The 20,223-nt window shown below is 35.9% G+C and overlaps 2 protein-coding genes across 3 annotated transcripts in view; both read right to left on the bottom strand.

Moving 5' to 3' along the window:
- Nucleotides 1-2,079, bottom strand: part of LOC134854588 (RNA-binding motif, single-stranded-interacting protein 2-like) — a 36,534-nt gene extending 34,455 nt beyond the window's left edge. The window contains exon 1 of one of the 2 annotated variants that reach the window (XM_063870896.1): nucleotides 1,192-2,079. In XM_063870896.1, coding sequence (XP_063726966.1) covers nucleotides 1,192-1,224 — 33 coding nt within the window. In that variant the 5' untranslated portion in view covers nucleotides 1,225-2,079. Of the gene's footprint in view, nucleotides 1-1,108 lie in introns of both variants that reach the window. The other variant, XM_063870900.1, reaches the window with a different exon arrangement.
- An 8,423-nt stretch (nucleotides 2,080-10,502) lies between these two features.
- On the bottom strand, nucleotides 10,503-16,082 carry LOC134854045 (importin subunit alpha-5-like). The gene is made up of 3 exons (XM_063870114.1): nucleotides 14,694-16,082; nucleotides 11,213-11,363; nucleotides 10,503-10,994 (listed from the first exon to the last, which is right to left on the bottom strand). Exons 1-3 carry the CDS (start codon nucleotides 16,056-16,058, stop codon nucleotides 10,906-10,908), a joined length of 1,605 nt encoding a protein of 534 aa, XP_063726184.1. The 5' UTR covers nucleotides 16,059-16,082; the 3' UTR covers nucleotides 10,503-10,905.
- Nucleotides 16,083-20,223: the final 4,141 nt, after the last annotated feature.

Here is a 20,223-nt window from a genome sequence, read left to right as displayed (position 1 = left end):
GAGTCAAAAAATTCAAATCGGTTTTTCTCGAAATTTCTAAATATCGTTCGAATCACAGCGTAAAGAGTTTTTATATGATATAACACTCGACCCTGTCCAATGATTATTTGTGGTACCGGATTTTGCGTGGGAAAAAAATTTCAAAAAAAGAAAAAAAAAACTAAAACACCCGAATTCACAGTTCCTCCCCATTTTCAAGGGTCTGATCTATAAAAATTGAAGAAAAAAAAAACGGAGTGCAGAAAGTATACTAATTATACTGAAAACAAAGGTGATAAAATTTCAACTAACATAAAAACAAAATTTCTAAAAGGAACACAAAGAAAAAACAGGCATGCTCAAATGCGTGTTGGTTGACTAAAGTAAAGATTTGGAGATGACCACCGACTTCAGTCATCATGTGAACAAAGTTATCTACGTGAAAATGTACCTAGTATCCAGTTGCAATACCCTAAAATATGTCCAATATGTCTTCAATGTCCATTTTTGGCAACCTTTCCTTTGAAATTCAGTAAAGATTTTACATAGACCCAGAGCAAACGATCAGATCTACCCTCTACTAAACTATCAAAATTTGGTTTCAAAGACTTACCAATGTAATCCGGGCCTGAAAATGCCAGTTTCCCTTATCTGCACTAAGATTTGTATTGTAGTGAATTCTTTCTTGAATAAGCGGAATAAAAAAATTGTTCATGAGACATGCAAGATTCTCAGCCAGAAAATGGAAACAATCACTGTGAAAACTTTACAAAACTGAACGTTTTTTTTTTACTTTTTCACGCAAAGTAAGAAACTTAGTGCAAATAAAAACTGGCAATTTCAGACCCGAACTTCATTGGCAAGTCTTTGAAACCAAATTTTGATAGTTTAGTAGAGGGTAGATCTGATCATTTGCTATGGGTCTATGTAAAAACTTAACTGAATTTCAAAGGAAAGGTGACCAAAATGGACATTGAAAACAATTATTTCAGAGAATAAAATCTTAAATTTGCGCTTAATTTAGTGTAGCATATTTATACCGCAACTTCATCGTGAAAATTTTGGAACACGTATGACTTTGTGACTAAGCGCAGTAGTAGTGGTAGTACTATTAAAACTGATAACTTACCACCAATGAATTTCAGGGAGAAAATTATTCGTGCGCCTAATATTTTCTTCAGGTTAAAATGTTTCATCCCGATGTGAACTTACTGGTCTCGATGAAGATTTTCGTTCGCTCACCATAATGATAATGGAGATAATCTATAATTTGGGAAAATTACTGGATTCCAATAAAGATTAAACTGGTAGATTGATTAGGTGTTCTATAAAATTTGGTACTAAGTTGAGGTCGTTAAATTTTAAGAATTAGTTCGCTATTTGTGATAAAAATGACCGAATTCAATGTTCGATTTGCAGTCGCGAAAGTCCAATGGAGCGATCAAACTAAGTTTCTTACAATATGAGCCCAAAAACGAAATGAATTGTGTCAAGAGGTTTGAGATTGACAATGGACATCACTCTTTGTAGTTACTCACTCGCTATAATATGGTTCTCGAATTTGTGACGGAAGAAGGTAAATGATTTGGGCGAAGCTATAACACTTTCTTGCTTGACAAACATAGCTATCAGATAAAACTTCGGCTGATTGTAATTGGTCGTCAACAAGTAAGTTCAAAAGTTTAACCTGATTGCTTAAGCCAACCAAGTTAGTCCAAGAATTACTACGTGCCAAAATAATTGATTTTGATTCTATTACCAAACCCATCAGCTCATTGGTAAATAATAGATGAAGTTTACTCAGGCCGAAAAAGGAATTTTTCGGACAGTCGAAATGTTTTCGTTCGTATGTCGTAAACATTTACTCGGTCAAAGGTAAATCAACAAAGCACGCATTTGCGCTGTATTATTTGCCCTGATAAAGAAATAAGTAAAGAAAAGATGCTTCCTTCCCTTCAGAAGATGGACGCCGGGTTGAAAGCATGTTTGCCTAATTAGCAACCCTTCTGTTTATCTCACCTGAAGCGCTTGATTTGATAAGCTGTCTCTGAACGAATGATAAGACAATCAAAACGCCCCGTAGATTCTACCCAAGGGCTAGTCGTGTATTGACAACATGCGATGGTTCTTACAATATGATTACGTCAAGTGTGCCAAATGCACAAAGCGTGAAATAAAAAAGTAACAATGGTTAAGATGACGTTTTCATTTTTATTTCATACCCAGATTTTATTCGTTACTTCATGCGTTCAATTCACATCGAAACTTTTCACGTCACCGGAAACATGATTGATTTTATTCAATGCATTCAAATTTATTCGTCAAATTTTTGCTGATTTCTGTGTTGTTGAAGTACAATTTGAGCCTTTTTAAATCAAAGCTCTTGTTCGAAATTTTGCTTAGATTTATAACCAGCCGGTGAATTTCCAGATAGAAATACTCCAGAAAACTTTCCCGTAACTTTCAACATAATTTCCCTTAGTTTTTCAAATAAGAACCCGGAAAGTTTTAAGCTATTTTCTTAACTAGATTTCTTTTTAAATATTAACTGATAGATTTTTCATGAGTTGAATACCAACCCCGAATTTCTATATTTTTTATCAAATCGTTTTCATCATATGTCAGATGGTCCTAGAGACCTTATTCTTTTGCAATCAAAAATTCATGTCGTAATTGCTCCTCGATAAAATGGGGATAAAGCTACCTGTCATGGTTAAAGGCTACGCGTCTTGCTATTTACCTCGGACGTGTAAGTTCAAAATGCGAACGAATGGACTATTTTTTCTGTTCTAAAGAGACAGACAGAATACCATATAACTGCATTTACCCGGCTTCCCTAAACCGGACTTTCGATTGATAAGATACGTCATAGAATTGCATTACCTTGCTAACAATTAAATGATTGAAGACAAAACCATCGATCAATTATTGTGTTCAGCATTCACATTAGATGGTTGAATTAGTTTTGAGCCATTTATTACCATTTTCATCACATTCATGCGCTTAAAGAATTATCTACCATTGCAGAATGAATTTCTGTTCAATTAACACCTTTTCAAATGAGTAGACGTAAAAATTTGACAAATAAAACTCCGCAAAGGTGGAGAATTCGTTAAGCTAAATATATTTTCGAACTAACCGGGCTGAACAAATTCATCTGCGGGCTGTACCACGGGTTGTAGGACATCATTTTCCAAATTGTAGACTTCCAAATTATCTGAGCTATCAAATCAATTAGTTGTCTTCTGACAGCAGTTTCTTTACCTTTATAAAAAATTTTAAAGTGGGAAAGAGCAGAAATCACTAAAGCTAGCGGGAATAACAGGGGTATATTTAGTGATCAGTTCTTTTGTTCACGAATTCTCAAACTTATTATATTATTGCATCAATGTGATCAAAAACTGACCTTAAGAATACTCGCTTAGCTAGTTGACTTTTAAAGTTAGAATAAAAAATATTAAAATTCGCATGATTTTCATGGAGGAGTGCCCTTAAAAAGTCAAACGTATGAATGCGAAAACTTCCTTTGGAAAAATGAATACACACAATAGATACAAGAACACTAGCGGCTGATTCAAATTAAGTTAGATCATGACTGACCAAAAAAGCAATTTAAATATCCCCCAGGGGTTCAAATAAAAAAGATTAATTTCAAGTTTCTTCTGTGAACTCAACTGCGCCTTCTTTTTTCCACAAAAAAACTATCAACTGCGCCTTCCCTACATGCATATTAGTTTTTGACGCTCAAGCTCAAAAAAATTAATACTCTTCGGAAAACCTCAGACAAAAGTACAACGCTTAATTTTCGAGCATAACACAATTTTACAAGGTAAATTGTAGGATGCCTTTGTAGGCAAATATGAAAACGCGGTTACAGCGTAATTAGCAAATAGCACCAGACACTTAGCATAGTTGTAAGGTGTTCGCTTATAGATAGCCAGATTGAAAATCTGACAGCTTTCCATGGCACTGAACTTGTATGAGGACTCACTGATGTCTAATTTACGCCATAACAGAGCCTGACCAAATTTTTATTCAATAGATATCGCACATGAACTTTTAAGATGCAAAAAAACAGCGTCTCTCCGCGAAATAACTCAGTCTAGTACGTGTGCAATAAAGATTATTTCACAGGCTATAGCAGTACTAGGATAGGATATATCCTGTAGAATTACCAGAAATGAAATTACTTTTCATGGCGAAAAAGAAGCGAAGGAAAACTAGGCGAGCTTTTGCCAAAGCTACCAACAATATATTTGATAGCATTGCTTGCTGACTTTTTCGACTGAAGCAATCAAACTGATCAATTCAACAGTTTAGCAATATCAATGGCTGATAGCGATGTGAAAGATAACAAGGCTTTCAAGATTAAAAAGAAAACAACTGATAAAGCGGGCCCAGTTCGATAAAGATATCAATTGGAAAAAAAAGTGATTATTCAAATGAAGGAAGAAAAAATAAAGCTAGCGAATATTAAATAAAATGGAAATAGCAAAATCAAAAAAAATATCAGAAAAAAAATCAAGAAACACAACAAACACCATTAAACAATTCTTTGACCGTTTAACTAAACCGAAAATGCGTTCATTCAGCCAAAAACAGCTGCTCTAAGCCGCTCATTGAGCCCAAAACAAAAATAAACGCTATAAAGATTGTCGATACATTTTTTCGAGCAATTAATTATAGTGTTTTGCAAACTTTAAGCTTTTACAAGACACAATAACTGATAATTTTAATCAATCACTTTTTACCCATGAAGCGACACGAGCTATGGTATCTAAGCCGATAAAACACAAGCCAAAAATGTTTATTCCAATTACAGCTTTTAAGCGAAGCTAAAACAAAAAAAAACAACAGAAAATATATAACGTCAGGGCTATTAATTTTATGAATTACAGGAATACAGCCAAAGCACTTGCAGCTACAAAAAACTGTTAATCACGCGAAAAAAATCTACAAAATAGCAACTACGGCGATTACACATAAGCCGACAAACAGAAGCCCGACAATTCAGTTTTTTCAGTTAAAAAATTAATTTCATACATACTGAAAAAAAAGGTCCGGCGGTGACTCCATCCCAGCTCTTAGGGCACAGAGACAACCGGGGTGCCTCTAGGCCAAGTGGAAAGCTGTCTCGAAGTTGCTAATGTTCACTTACAAAGTACCTTCAATTTCAACTCACGAGGTAAGAAAGGCTGTTTACGGGAAAATAAGTCGTTTCCGATTACAAGACACTTGCTCTCGCAAGTGAAAAAATGAGATGATAGGTCCCTTTCATGATCATCACAAAATAAGCAGCGACATTTTAAAAAATTATAATACAATCAACCTGAAAACTTAAACGCAAAACAAATCACTCAAAGAACTAGATCTTGATTTTTAGATGTGCTAGTGATACAAAATAGCCAGTATGTCATATGAAACAAAATTAATAACGCCATCGAATCGCAAAAGGAGAAAAACCCATTTTTACCGCAAAATTAGGCTTTCTTGGCAAATTTTTGTTACATATTTCTGATTTATTGAATTATATCAACACGTAATTACTTTTATTTAGATACCTGGACAACAATTAGCCTAGCCCTTGCTTTTTTTTTCAGTTTGGTTACTAATTTTCTGAGAAGTTAGCAAATGGTTTCAGGTGCGCTTAATTTTTTGAAAATTGCGGGTTTTTTGTAAATAGCACGTGATTCGAACTACATTTCTCAGGTAGAGATAAAGAGTTTACCACTAACTCACCTACTCTGATAGCAAGGTTTCGAAAAAAAATCATTTAGAAAAAAAACTAGATAACTTCAAGGTTTCGAAGTTAATTTCGACCAAAAAAAAAAGAAAAAACAATAAAAACCTGCGATAAAATCATGTCTCGACGGAACTTGGTTTCGACTCAAATTTGTCTCGGTAGGCATTTTCCGCTTTTTTTATCTCGACTAAATAAAACTAAAGCAAAAACTACAGATAAACATGAATCAAATGAAAATTTGTAAATTTTTTCAAATTCTGAGAATAACCAACATTCAAATAGCTAACCTAAATCTAAGTTCCAACGAAATCAATGAATAAAAACTTCAGATAAATCCAGGTTTTCGAGAACTTAATACTTAAAAACGAAAATTGAAAAGCAATATATACATTACTATTCAAACTTTTGCTACAACTTTTGGGCTTTATCTTTATCAAAAAAAAACCTACGCTAACTTTTTCGATTTTTAAAATCATTCAAATTACTATCTGGAAGTTTTGTTGAGTTAACTAAAAGGGAAACATAATAAACATGTCAGAGCGTCAAGGCAATTTCAGATATCATTGACCTTTGCAGTTAAGAAAAAAAATCCTTGAATATATTGGTACACTTCCTCAAAGGAAGCAATTTACTTTGAACTTACTAAGATGTTCGGGTACAGATCAGGCGTAAAGTAATATTAGAGTTTTAAAAAATTGAAAAAATCCAAAAAAACTAACTCATAATTTAAATTTTTGAATGGCATCTAATTAGCTTTCAATTCTGGTTGTTGATTTTTCTTTCAAAATTCTTCAAAGGCTGCAGGAAAAGTATCCGACGCCATGTTATCTTACAAACCTAGCATAATCTTTGCATTAAAAATCATTTTAACTTTTCACTTCTGCCAAAAGCCATCGTATTTATTGAACGCACCAAAAACAGCTACAGAACGAAACGTTAAACATGCTTTACCAAACTATTGCCAAACTGTAAGCTGGAACTACCGTCAAACAAACGAGATATTGATTGAAGAAAACACATCAAAAAAAAAATTGGTTCAGTGACAGTATGATAAACAAAACTGGTCTCGTTCGTATTTGGGTTGTGCATTTAAGCGGTGCAAATTTATTAGGAACAAATTCAAATAACCTCTTGGAAAAAAACAGAACGCTTCATCTGGATCTTCCATCATAAACTATTCATTTTTACAAGATTCAAAACTATCATCGAGGTTTTCAAGAAACTGACTGACTTTATTGGGATTTAAAAGGAAAGATGTATCCCGAAACGTTACTTTATCGTTTGATATATCAACTGCTATATTCATTTCCGGGACTTTTGAATTAGGCGATGGTATGTTTTGATTGATGAAGTGATCCAACCAAATTTGCGTACTTAATGTAACACGAATTGGTTCATTACTAGAAATATCAAAACCGTTTGATGATATACTGTTTAATTAATTATGAAAAAGTAGTGTCCTGCGGAGTATCGATGTTAGAATTGCCACATAAGATGAATGACCGCTTTTAAGACTTAATGTCATCCAAAAAAAATTTCACGAATATCATTTTGTTAGCTTTTGGTCTATTGTACATAACAGCAAGTGAGAACTTGATACCCTTTTTTCGACATTTCAGCAAGTATACTTTCATCAAATAGCGTTTCGATATAGTTAAGTATATAACAAGTATTAAATGTTCAAATCATTACACCTCCACCATGCGTGTTTCTATTTTTGACGTGGAACTGACTATAACCACTCAAAAACCGATTCTCAGTTTTGTCATTTTCTGTTAAGCATGTTTCAGACAGGCATACTAAATCGGGTGAAAACTAAGCGCTTCCAATTGTTCGTAGTGTGGTTATTTTTTAGCTGTTTTAGATGAAGCTAAGTAGCACTGGGTAGCACTACTTAGCAACTAAAACTAGGTATCATTGTTTTCGATAAACTCAGTAGAAAATGGTCGCTGTCTGAATTATTTGCTTCTTCATGTAGTTGCTGGTTGTCATGTCCACTCACTTCATGGCCCAATTGGTTTATTGGTCTTTTTGTATGAAGCTTTCACAACTACTCTGTAGCTTCACAACAACAGAAGCGCCGTTGTTTTCGCAATATTTTCACTTAATTGAATATAAGTATTAACTTCTTGGTCTAGCGATAAATTCACCCGGGTTGACCTCCATAGGAAAAAAATGCTTATTATACAATTCCATACAAAAAAATGCTTATCATACAATTCCATGCATGGGTTCTATGAAAAAAAAATGTTTATCATAGGATTTTCATTTATGAAAATTGTATGATAATCATTTTTTTCATTGAATTTTTTTCAGGAAAACCTTTAAAAATAATTTTTTTAAAAGTTAAAATGAGCTTGATTCGTTTTCTGATTAAATAAGATCAAGTTGGCCCATTTTTTTTTTTTGACAAAAAATGTTTATTATACGATTTCCATTCTATGAAAATGGTATGATAATCTTTTTTTTTCGATAAACAAAATTTTAGCCGCGACACAAAAAATTTTACTAAGTAATTTTGAAAATTTGTCCCACAAAAATGTTTTTGTTTTTCTTTCCAACCGCAAATCAAATTTTCTACGCAAACAAACATTTTCCGAAAAAAAAAATTTATGCATGCAAAATTTAATTTTTTGTGTGCATAACGTAGTCCTGGATACGATAGTTTTGGCTTTTTCTTTTCAGTTGAAATTTTTTTTTTCAAAAACGCTAAAAAAAATCCTATTTCTTTTGTATGGCGTGTTTATGTATGCCCTGATCAATGTCTGATAATTTGAAAATTCAAAAATCCAAAATAATCATCATTGAAAAATTAAAAGTTTGTTACTTTTGTTATATCATTTGTGAAAGACAATTCGAAGATAATTCAGGTCGTTTTCTATGCATTTCTAAAGCAAGACCGCCCAAACTTTGGTGCTTTGTGTAACCAAGGTCGTTGTCACTTGGGTTCGGTTGCAAACAGACCCCAAATTGTTTCAGAAAAAAAATTATAAACAAAAAAAAAACTTTTTGGTTTAAGGCAAAAACAACTATCATACAATTCCATTTAATGGAAAAAATGGCTATCATACAATTCCATTGCATGGAAAAAAAGGTTATGCGATTTTTTTTCTACGGAATTGAATGGAATCGTATAAGTATTTTTTCCATAGTATGGAATTGTATAAGCATTTTTTGTCAACCCGGGTAGCTTTCATTTTTTCACATAAGGCAACTTTGTATGAAGGTTTCATAACCACTGTTAGAAGCGTCATTGATTTCTCAATATTTTCAGTTAATTGAATATAAGGATTAATTTCTTGGACTGGCGATAAATTCAGCTTTTATTTTTTCATATTAGGCAACTTATCAGGATTGCGAGGTAACAGTAGAGGTCTAACAGGGGTATCGTGAGTACTACGCTTCCAGGAAATTTTATGCCGCAATTTTACAGGGGACTCTTTACTAACCAACTCTTAACCAATACTTTAATAGTCCCTTGCTCCGGTAGGTTCTGGTTGTAGCAATGCACGTCTTGCTTTCGTGTGAAAATTAAGAAACCTAATCCCCTCGCTTCCGCTTTTAGGGCTCTCTCTCGCATCCAAACATTCCTCTTTCATAATTAGATAACCGGCGCGATTGACCTAACCTTTGAGCCAACTGAGTCGCCGCCAGAAGATTTCACGATCAGCATTTTAAATAAATTTTACTTTTATCGTAGCATGCCTTCGTAGTCCTAGTGGGTGGCAAGCTTCAATATTTGACGGATTGGTGTTGATTAATAGACGCTGGTATAGAAGGGCTAAAGTACTCGTTAGTGGTTCTCTGTTCAATTCTACCGTGTTAAAGATCAAAAATACCTTTGGCGATTACTTCTCGAGTTCGATAACTCTTTCGCCCATCTCACAGATTCCATTTATGTTGGCAATGATTCGATTTTCCATCTGAATTCGACTTTCCGTTAAAGTGTTGATTTGCCTTCCTTGTAGCATAATTGTATCGATCATGGATAGCATCAGCTTCTTCATTGTTCCAAAATCTTCATCTCCAATTTGATCATTTTTTGAACGAAAGTTTGCAATAGTATCCTCCATATCAACGTCAAAGTCAAAACTCGACACATGCATTTCGATTCTTTATTTAATTAGTTTATCGCAACAATTAGGCTAAACATTTATTAAATTGCAAAACATCCCAAAAAGCTCCGGAGAAAATACCTGCACCATAAAAAACTTTACAAGCAGCTTTCAAAAAGCTAGAAAGAAGCCGAATTTTTGAATAAAAGTCCTTTCTGTGGGAACTAAAATCCGGCAAAAATAAGCAGACAAAAATCTAAGCTAGCAAAAAATTTCAGGTTGAAAAAAAAAACAAGTCCCGATTGGAATCAAACTGCCGGCCTTTATGGTCAAGCATGGGTGTTACAGCAACTTGGAAAAAAGCTGAACTTTCAAAACACAATCGGGCTACGGGAACTAAGTCGACAAAAATACACAGACGGACGATAGTCTGAAAAAGCACAAAACTCAAGTTTGCAAAAAACAGGTCCCGACCGGATTCGAGCCACAGGCTTTTGCCATTTTAAGCATATGTGTTGCCTCTACTCCCCATGCGCCGGATGGTTGATTGAATTTATAATAAAGGAAGCATATAGGGGAGTTCAGGATACAGGAGATGAGTCCTGAAAACAAAATTATTTACGGGAAAAAAGTCTAGCACCCGATTGCAATACCCTTTCTTATCGCAAGGGTAAGGACATCTGCAATCGTTCAAGGGGATATCAATTCAGATACAGAAAACTGCAATTCACGAACACTTTATTAGTTAAATCAACAAGCAATCATACATACATAGTTATTTTCAGACTTCAAGTCCTCATCATCACGAGATTCCTCAAATTCAAGCCATTGTTGCAATTCACAAATTAAACGATATCATTCAACATCTAGTCAAACAGTATTCACTTCCACGCTAAATTAAGCTAATGAGTGGAGAACTCCTATATTTATCCCCCTGTTTTCCATCCACAACAAAAATTAAGTCAATCAAGTCAAAATTTTCAAAAGTCAATCAATTCAGTTTTAACATCAATCCAATCAATTTCATTTCTCAAGTTAAAATTGGATGAGTTATTGCACGGGTCAATTAGTTATTTAATTGCACTTGGGTGATTCAGCATGATCGGGTTGTGTCCTATTTGTGATTGATTAGAAGCTGAACTGATGTTCAGTCGCATCTTCATTCGATCCCATAGTCAAGTAGCCTTCTGGCGTGACCTCGGGAACCGCAGCTTCACCTGAAACAATATTTTTTGAACAGTATAATGCTTTTCTACTAATAAGTAGATGATTATCAAAAAATTTCACTGACGGGAGATGATACTCTAAAAAAAAAGACTCAAAGCAGCCGTTTCTTTTTCAGTTTTTCAATCAACGGTTCATTATGTTAAGATAATTTTGAAAGATAACAAGATTTGCCTTCACATGAAACAGATTCTTTTTTGAGTAGACGTACCTGGATTAGCAGCAACGGCTGCTTCGTCTGAAAAGAACTCCTCCAGTAGAGCGTAGGCTGCCTTGTAGATGTCCTCGTTGGAGTGGTGCTGCAGTTGCTCCAGTCTGTCCAACGTCCCACTCTCCTCCACAACATTAGTCATGATCTCCAGCTACAATCACAGACAAAAAACATGATCGTCAACTAGAAAAATAGGGCATCATTCAAATTAAACAAGAACAAGAGTAAATTGTTACTCGGTAAATAGCGCATAAAGTTCCTTTCACATTTTAACGTGCGAAAATTATCCAAAAAATCATTGAACTAAAACGCTTTTGAACTAGAACTATCTTTAAACTTAGATCAAGAAGCACAGAACGCTCCAACCACACTGATTCAAAATGAACAAAACTAAAAAAAAGAAAAAATTAAAATTACCCGATTTTTCCAGCAACCACAATTGAACACAGAGGCGAAGCGGAGCTTTATGCCACTTGCGATACCACAAAACATGACGTTGCAAGCCAGCAGGCAATAAATGAGACGAAAAAGAAAGGATGAATTTATTTCCCGCGAATTAAAGCAAGTTCAACATGTATTTACACAATATTAGCTATAATTTAACCCCGAGAGGACAGCAAACCGACCCGGTAGGGTTTCAAAACGCTGCCTTCCAATCGATTTGAAATTTGAAAAAACAGTCAAAAAAACTTACATCGAAATAACTTTGTGCAAAATTTTAACACAAAGGCGAAGCTTTGCTTCGCACCTTAGCGATACAATTATGAATAACTATGATTAAAAACAAACGGAAAAAAGGGAAAAAAAACGTTTTTGTCAATGACAACTGCAACAAAAGCCCAAAATTACCTGCATCATTGGAAAATCTTAAAATAGCTTTAGGAATGCTATAAATAAGGTAAGTTTTCAAAAAGTCCTTTCTGCAGAACTGAGCAGACTGACAATAATCTAAATTTGCCCAAATTATTTATTTGCAAAACAACAAGTCTCAATTGGAATCGAACTACCGGGATTTGACGTCTCAAGCATAGAGGTTACAACAACTTGGAATAAAGCTGAACCATCGAGCTTCAAGAAGCCAGCCGACAAAATAAACAGACGGACGATAGTCCGAAAAAGCACAAAAACTGTTTCAAAAAAGGACACGGCAGGATTCAAACCGCAAACGTTTGCCATATTAAACTGCTAATTTACCTCTGCGCCAGATGGTTGATTGGATTTGAATTTATAATAACCAAGCAGTAACAAAGCCGAAAAAACCTGAGCAGAAACCCTTCATGCCGAAAAAATACAAAAAATGTTCTAAACTGATAAAAAAGTTAAGTCCCTTTTTTCCTCAGAGCACACACACCCTCATAAAACAATTTTCGGTCGCAACAACGCAATAAGTGACCACTTAGTCGATATTAATTCAGCCGAAACTTATTAAGCCTATAAAAAGACAAAAAAAAATGATACGAAAAAATTTTTTTTTTTATATAGATTGAGCCGGTGAAATTACAACCAATATGAAAACCTAAGTTCAATTCCGCCGGATTTCTTAAATGCTAAAAGCAACTGCAGTGAGAATTGTTTACAGCTAAAATAAACGATTCTGGCCAACTAAATATAAGCAGACAAATAAACGATTCCTGCCAACTAAACATAAGCAGACAAATAATAGGCCGAATTTTTTTCGATCCGGAATATTTACCGTTTGAAAAAAACTGGTCCTAGTCAGATTCGAACACACGACCTTTGCAATCCCAGGCGTATTCGTTACCACGAGGCTAAGTATGCAAGAGACACTAAAAATTTTGAGTTCTTTATGAAGCAAGGTACATCAGGAGTATAATGAGTCATGTGGACAAAGTTGTTTACGGGAAAAAAGTCTAGTACACGTTTGTAATACCACAGAGTAAATAACCTTCGAAATAGTAAAAAAAAAATTCGGCAACCTCAAAGATTCGAACCTACGACCTGGAAAATAAAAGGATCACTACTATCCACTGAGCCACGGAAGCTTTATAGGTACCAAACACTAGCCACAAATTAAGTAGAGAAAAGATGCTATGCTATGCAATTTCCAATTCTGCATTGCAATTTACAATTCAGTTGAACACTTTTAATGAGCACTTTTATTTACGAATTAGGTTAGAAAAAAGAAGGTTCGTAATAACACACTAAGCTGATCGCAAGTGTAAATAAATTATCCTAACTTTTGGTAATCACATAGAAAAATTATATTCTAATTGAGTTATTTTGTAATTACGACAAACAAATATTTGGAATACTGTCTTTCGCCATACACGTGCGATTGAAATATAAGATAATTCGCTATCTGTCTGAGACAGGGTAACCAATTAAAGGTATCTATTACCAGTCGGTTATCCTCTTTGGTGCTAAAACTGCATATATGCACTGAAGAAATTTTTTATTTTTATGATTATCTACAAAAACTTCATATGTTTGTTTCGTTGTAAGTTCAATTTGACACACGGATCTTCAATTTGAGAAACACTATCTCCGGCGTTAAAACACAAATTAATGAATTATTCAAACAAAACTCAGCCAAAAACTCTATGAAAGACACCAGTTGGAGCATACAATTTGGAGCAAATAAGTTTTAAAACTTTGAAATCTTGCAACACAAAATAACAGAACTTTTCAGAAAAACCATTTCTTGCCTTTGAAGTGGAAAAAAAATAAGGTAACTAGTCCGATAAAAACATAAGCCGAAACCATTTAGTCCGAATAAAGCTTTTAAGCGAAAAAAGTAATACCAAGGAAAATATACAACGTCAGGGCTACTAATTTTTTCAAATTACAGGAGTAAATCAAAAACAAATGCGTCTACGATAAAAACTGCTGACAGCACAAAAAAAAAATCCCCGATGTGGCAACTAAGGCGACAAAACATCAGCTGACAACCGAAAGTCTGACAATTCGATGTTTCCCGGAAAAAATTAAATTTCATACCGACTGAAAAAAAACAAGGTCCACCGGGACCCAAATCTCCGACCTTAGAGTACAAGGCAACCGCGTTACATTAATTCCAAGTGGGGGGAGTCTCGAAGTTGCTATGGTTCAGTAATAAAGCAACTTCATGATTTCTTACAGGTGTGTAAGAAAAATGTTTACGGGGAAAAAGTCTCTTCCCGAGTACAAGACACTTGCTCTCGCAAAAGCAATAAAAAACGAGAAGTATTCAAATCTTAAAACAATTACTTTACAATTAAGAAACTGCACTCTTAATCTGTGAAAAGCTTATGTTCTAAAGGAAGTTGTTAAATCATGACTGACCCTTTTAAATATGTTTGAGCAGAATAAAAGCTCATACAACCCATTTCTTTTAATAATCTCAACTTAATATCTTGTCATCTAAACTCTTTTCTGCTAAACAAACACTACACATGCTGCTCAGATATTTTTTTGCGTCTATCTAGGTTAAGAGCGCCCAAACCCGTTTCAGATTACAAACCTTAAATGTTATTTAATATACCTGGTTGATTTGTTTAGCAGCAAGCAAGAAGTTCCTCAAGCCTTCCAAAACCATTTGCACAATTTTTCCATCTTGACAGTCCAGCAAAAGTCCGTAAGGCTCCATTATTCCTGCTTGAATAGGCTGCAAAATCTGTTGAATCTCTCCGCCAGTTGACAAATTAGTGATTACCCATGCTGCCTCTTTTTGACTTTTGAAATCACCACTCCTCAGAACTTCAATTACCGGACCTAGTAAGCCAGCGTCGAGAAACGCCTGTATTTGAGAAGTGTTTCCAGCCGTGATATTACTCAAAGCCCAAGCGGCCTCCTTGACAATGTTATTCTTCTGGTGCTTAAGCAACTGTCCAAATGCATTCAAGCCTCCTTCTTCAATGACACATTGAGTTTGCATGTCATTTCCTGTAACTATATTTCCAACAGTTCGCAAGGCAGGAGTTGTGATTCGTGGATCGCTGCTGTGAAGCAAATGAATCAATCGTGGCAAAATTCCGATATCAAGAGGAAGCTGAATTCGTTCATCGGTTGAATCGGTGACATAAGAAAGTGCCCAGCAAGCATCAGTCATAATATCGCGGTCATCATTGGCGAGCAACAATTTCAAAGTAGGCAACAGCTCTTGAATAACCTCAATTTTAGGCTGCGGATTCTTGTTTCGGCACAAGTTAGAAATGGTCCAAGTAATGTTTCTCAGCATAGGCAGATTCGTGATGGAAGTAGACAGCTTAATCAAGATTGGCACAGCTCCTGCCTCCGTAACTCGATCACGCTGCGGAGCCCCATCCCCGGCAATATTTCCCAGAGCCCAAACGGCCTGTTCCACAACATTCATATGCTCAGACTGCAACAAATGCACGAAAGATTCAACTGCGCCTGATTTTACGACAGCTTTGGTCTGCTCTGTAGTTCCTGACGCAATATTTGTTATTGCCCACGCAGCTTCAAACTGCAATAGCGGATTATCATCAGCCGTCAGATACCTCACTAATGAAGGAATCAAATTAGCGTCAATTATTTTACCGATAGGCGGATTTCGTTCACGAGAAAGAAGCCGTCTTGTACTTCTGACAGCCGAAAGCACTTTCATGGGGTCAGATCCCTCGATGTGGGTCTTGATGTCATCCAGAGTCATAATAGGCTCATTTGTAGCGGCATTTTGAATTACAGATCCGTCGGAATTATTAACCTGGACGGGACTCAGTGGTTCGTTCACATCAACCGACTCGATATTTCGACGTTTCATCATCTGCTCTTCCTTCTTGTTCTTACGCAGCTCAATTTGATTTTCTTGTCGGTTGCTTCGCCTCTCTTCGAGATCCTTTCCAACATTTTTAAACTTTCGCAGTCTGTTTTCCTGGTCAGTCATTTCGGAGAATGTGAATGGCAAAGACTATCTGAAATGGTCAATCTTGACAGCTGTTTTCAATTTTTATGTATTGTTTGTCATTCAGTAAAACAATCAAAATTAAAACTAATATCCGTTATGGTGAATTATTTCATATACTAAGTTCAGTCAAAATGTATATTTCAAGTCATCTGAGTAAGGAAACTGTCTTTAATTGTCCGTATTAACTCGGAATCAATGTGCTTCCGCTTCAACCTTCGGTTTGGAGCTTGATCGATACCAGATCTCCAGTGGGTATATAACTAAGAAGTAGACCGTAAGGAACGTCTTCAAATCCTCCCCGGTGAATTTCTCAGGTTTCTTGAGAGAATGTGTGGTCTGCGACATGGCCCGACCTGGCAGGCGTTGGATTCGACTTGATCTCAGCAATCGGGTCAACATGTTTGTCTGAAAATCGAACGTAATTGATAACAATATTAGGTTCTTAAAATTTTACGTTCAAATAACTAGAGGCCAGCTGACGCTGAAAATATCTGTTTGATAATTTTCTTAATTTTTTGTACTGATGCGGAATGAATAGTTGGTTCTCTCATAATATAAGTGGGAGTGAACTTCTTCGAGAATTTGGAAACTTGTTTTTCGTACAGCTTCGAGAATGTTTTTCGTACAATTCTTTAGGCGCAGCAGCTTGGCACGTAAGCTTCCGACAACCAGTTGCTTCGATTTAAAAATTGACATCAAATTCGGCTGGGAAATTTTGGAGAAAAATCAAATTTTAAAAAACAAACAAAACTTGACTAAGGGCTATAATCTTGGGTTTTTGAAAATTCCAACGTAACTGCTGATACAGGGGAGCTTCTCTCAATTGGCGGTCACCGCTTATGCAGTTGAGCTTCCCATAACCCGTTCTATCCATTGCAACCAAAATTTGAAAGGGTAGCTTTCGAGAAAAGTCAAACAGCTTCAAAAAACGGCAAAAAATCGATAAATTTGACATTTCCAAGAGCCATAACTTTTTGTGCATAAAAAATTTGGGCGCATGGAAAAGAGCTTCTCACAACCCGTTCTACCTATTGAAATCAAAACCTCAGACTTGGAAAGAAAATTTTCAAGAAAAGTCAAAGAATCAAAACTTAACTTTTCTGAGGGCCATAAAACTTTGTTTACAAAACTTTCTACCCGTTCTACCCATTGAACCCGTTCTACCCATTGAAACCAAAGTTTTAGATATGGGAGGGTCGTTTTTGAGAAAATACAAAAAGTTACATAAAATGATCAAAAAGTCGACAATTTGACTTTTCCAAAGATCATAACTTTTTGTTTAAAGAAGTTTTGGCAAAGCCGCTGCTGCAAGGGAGCTTTTCACAAACGCGTTCTTTTGATTTAAAACAAAACATCAGATTTGGGAGTGTAGTTCTTCAGAAAATGTAGAAATCCATAAAGATGGGTCAAAAATCCCGTCCGAATTTTTCGAAGGCTGTTAAAATTTAAAATTTTTCCCATAGCGTCTCGAAAAAAAACCCGATACCATACATTTTCACAATAACTGTTTTTATAAAACAAAATTTTGAAAATGCGTTAAAATAAACTTGAAGATGGTAAATTCACCAGATAGAGTTACATGATTAAAAAAATGAAACAAGGAAATATAAAAATGAGGACCACGCCTATAAGAGGAAGTGAGCAAAAAAAAAATTAGAAACACTAGCGCCAATTGAAGTGAACTACGAGAAGGAAATAAGAAAGCACCAGGAAAATGAAAAGAGAAGGGTAAAAGTAGGTAAACCATAATTAGGCCACGGGGCGAGCATTTCTGGAGCCTCTCAACATGTTGTCGCGGATCTCAGCAAGGAGAAATTTATATCCGTTCGTAGATCGCGTAGTGTTGGTGTGTACTCATCTCCGGACTTTTGACTCTCTAACGAAGCCAAGTGTGACATTCGACCAGAATGGACCAAAATGCAAATTCAGCAGATTCGGAATTTTAGCAGCGAACCTTCCGAATTGCCGGTTTTAAGCGATTAACAACGTTATTGGGACGATTAGTCAAACAGTGAAGGTCAAGATATTCTGGTATTTTGAAATTTTAAAAATTCGAAGTATGACGTCATATTTCTGAGAAACGTCAGAAACGGCCATTTTTGATAGAAAACCAGAGAAAAACACAACAACATTAGTTGCGCTAGCGATAACAACGAGAATTGTGATCGAAAAACAACGACAGATTGCAGGAATAGCAGAGACCGTTCCGAGTTGCAACTATTGTGTCGCTACAATAGTTGCAAGGCCGTTGCGAACAACGGTGGAGGGTGGAAGACAGCCTTCCGGAAGGAAGATAAGAGCCTTATTTCCACGGATTCCGAAATCCGGAGGGGTCTCGGGACTGGAACTTTTGTTAACTTATATAAACTTTTAGCTTCCCTATTATGTCCTGAGTTGAATTTAATTAACATCTGAATTCATTCTACTAAGATGAGAAGCTATGAGTTGGGGTAAAGGGTTGATATTGATACATCCATCTTCGATGGAGATGATGATTTTTATCTACTGAACAAAAACAATAATAATTCAATAAATAGTAGTAGCCCTGATTTTAGGAGTGATCTCGTGGTCTGGGGATACTGATACCCAGCCATGAGCTCACTATTTCTGCATGCAATCTAGTTAATATGAGTGTTTTGACCGAAGCCGAAGGCAGTAACGTTTCGTCGACCCGATGTTAGAGAGACCACCGAAAGTACTGGCTTGGTAGAGACGGTTAAAAGCATGTAAAGCTCTGTTTAGACGTTGGCCAGTCGTCTTAGGACTTAGTTTTATTTTCCGTCGATATGTATCTTCCGGGCGAATGTTACATAGATATTTTTATGGCGCTCCTGGGTGTTATTCTTTTTAACATCATGACCGGCAGAACCGTTAACGAGCATTCCGCGCCGAGCGGATGCTCACATTAACGTCCTTAGTAGGCCTAAACAGCCGGGGCGGAAGGGTAGTTCGGAACGTGGAAGCCTTCCGGATTACCGTGAATAGCTTTTTAACCTAGTTAAGACCAAAAATTCACGAACCAGGAAGGGTGGGGGGATTCGCGGTCCCGTCATTTCCTGAGTGGTCCGTGACCAAAAACACTTAAAGATATAGATAAAACCAAACAAAAAGTAGTATAGTACCCAAGAAAAACAAAAAACATAAAAATTAACCGAAAAAACCAAAAACAGTAAAAAAGTAAAAAATCAGTAGATATCATCCCCCCAGACAAGATGTGATCCGACCCTCCCGTTTGTTGTTGATAGATATATTGTTGCTACAGGCATTTATATCAGTCAGGATCGTTACGATCAATTTTGTGGCCCGTTTGTGAGGCTTGTACTGTAGAGTTATTTCAGCATATAAGCACGTTAATGATAAACTGCGCTCAATCCGGAAGGTTCAACTGATTTGCGCTCAATCCAGAGGGGTCTTGGGAGAAGATTGATCCGGCAAGCAGTACAAGGAGCAAGAAGAAGGGGCTCAACGACAACAACAATCAACTGTTGGGTATCGTTAACAAGTTTTGTATCCCTTTTGGTACAAAAAATTAAGATAGTAATCTGTGGGGGGCTCGACAGTGCTGCGCTGTAGTGACCCTTTACCGAACTGCGAATATCCGAGTTAAGCACCTTAATTCGGATATTAAACAAACCCGGAGGGGTGTAGTATTACTAATATTATTACTTATTTAGCCTATATTAATACTCCTATACCGTTTTTCAGTGAAAAACACAGAAAGCAGACCGGTTTTTAGGGTCAAAATAGCGATATTTTGACCCCCCCACAAATCGCGATTTTTGAGATATCGATAATTTTTGAAACGGAAAAAAGCGCTAAATTAGTGTGTTACATCGTAACTGCACTACTATAATATATAGAACCGGTTAAGTTTAGTTCGGAAGTGGTTGGAACTATTTTGGAACCAAAAACCAAACTTTCGTGATTTTTGAGAAAACGAAACACTATAAATTCCGAAAATTTTTTGAAATTTTTGAGTTAGAACAGTAAAAGTAGTTGTTCGGACAACGTCCACTAATGAATCTACGAGTTTTAAAACCCGCTACCCGAAAGCCTTCCGGGTTGCAGAGAAATCGAACTTAACGTTTTTGATTTGGTGGATTCATCAATCCGGAGGGGTCTAGGTAGCATAGTTTTTCGCAAA

This window comes from Symsagittifera roscoffensis, chromosome 9 (genome assembly GCF_963678635.1).
Source record: "Symsagittifera roscoffensis chromosome 9, txSymRosc1.1, whole genome shotgun sequence".
Classification (NCBI taxonomy): Eukaryota; Metazoa; Xenacoelomorpha; order Acoela; family Convolutidae; genus Symsagittifera; species Symsagittifera roscoffensis.
Note: the sequence above shows the minus strand (reverse complement) of the source record. Positions and strands in the feature narration are given on the sequence as shown.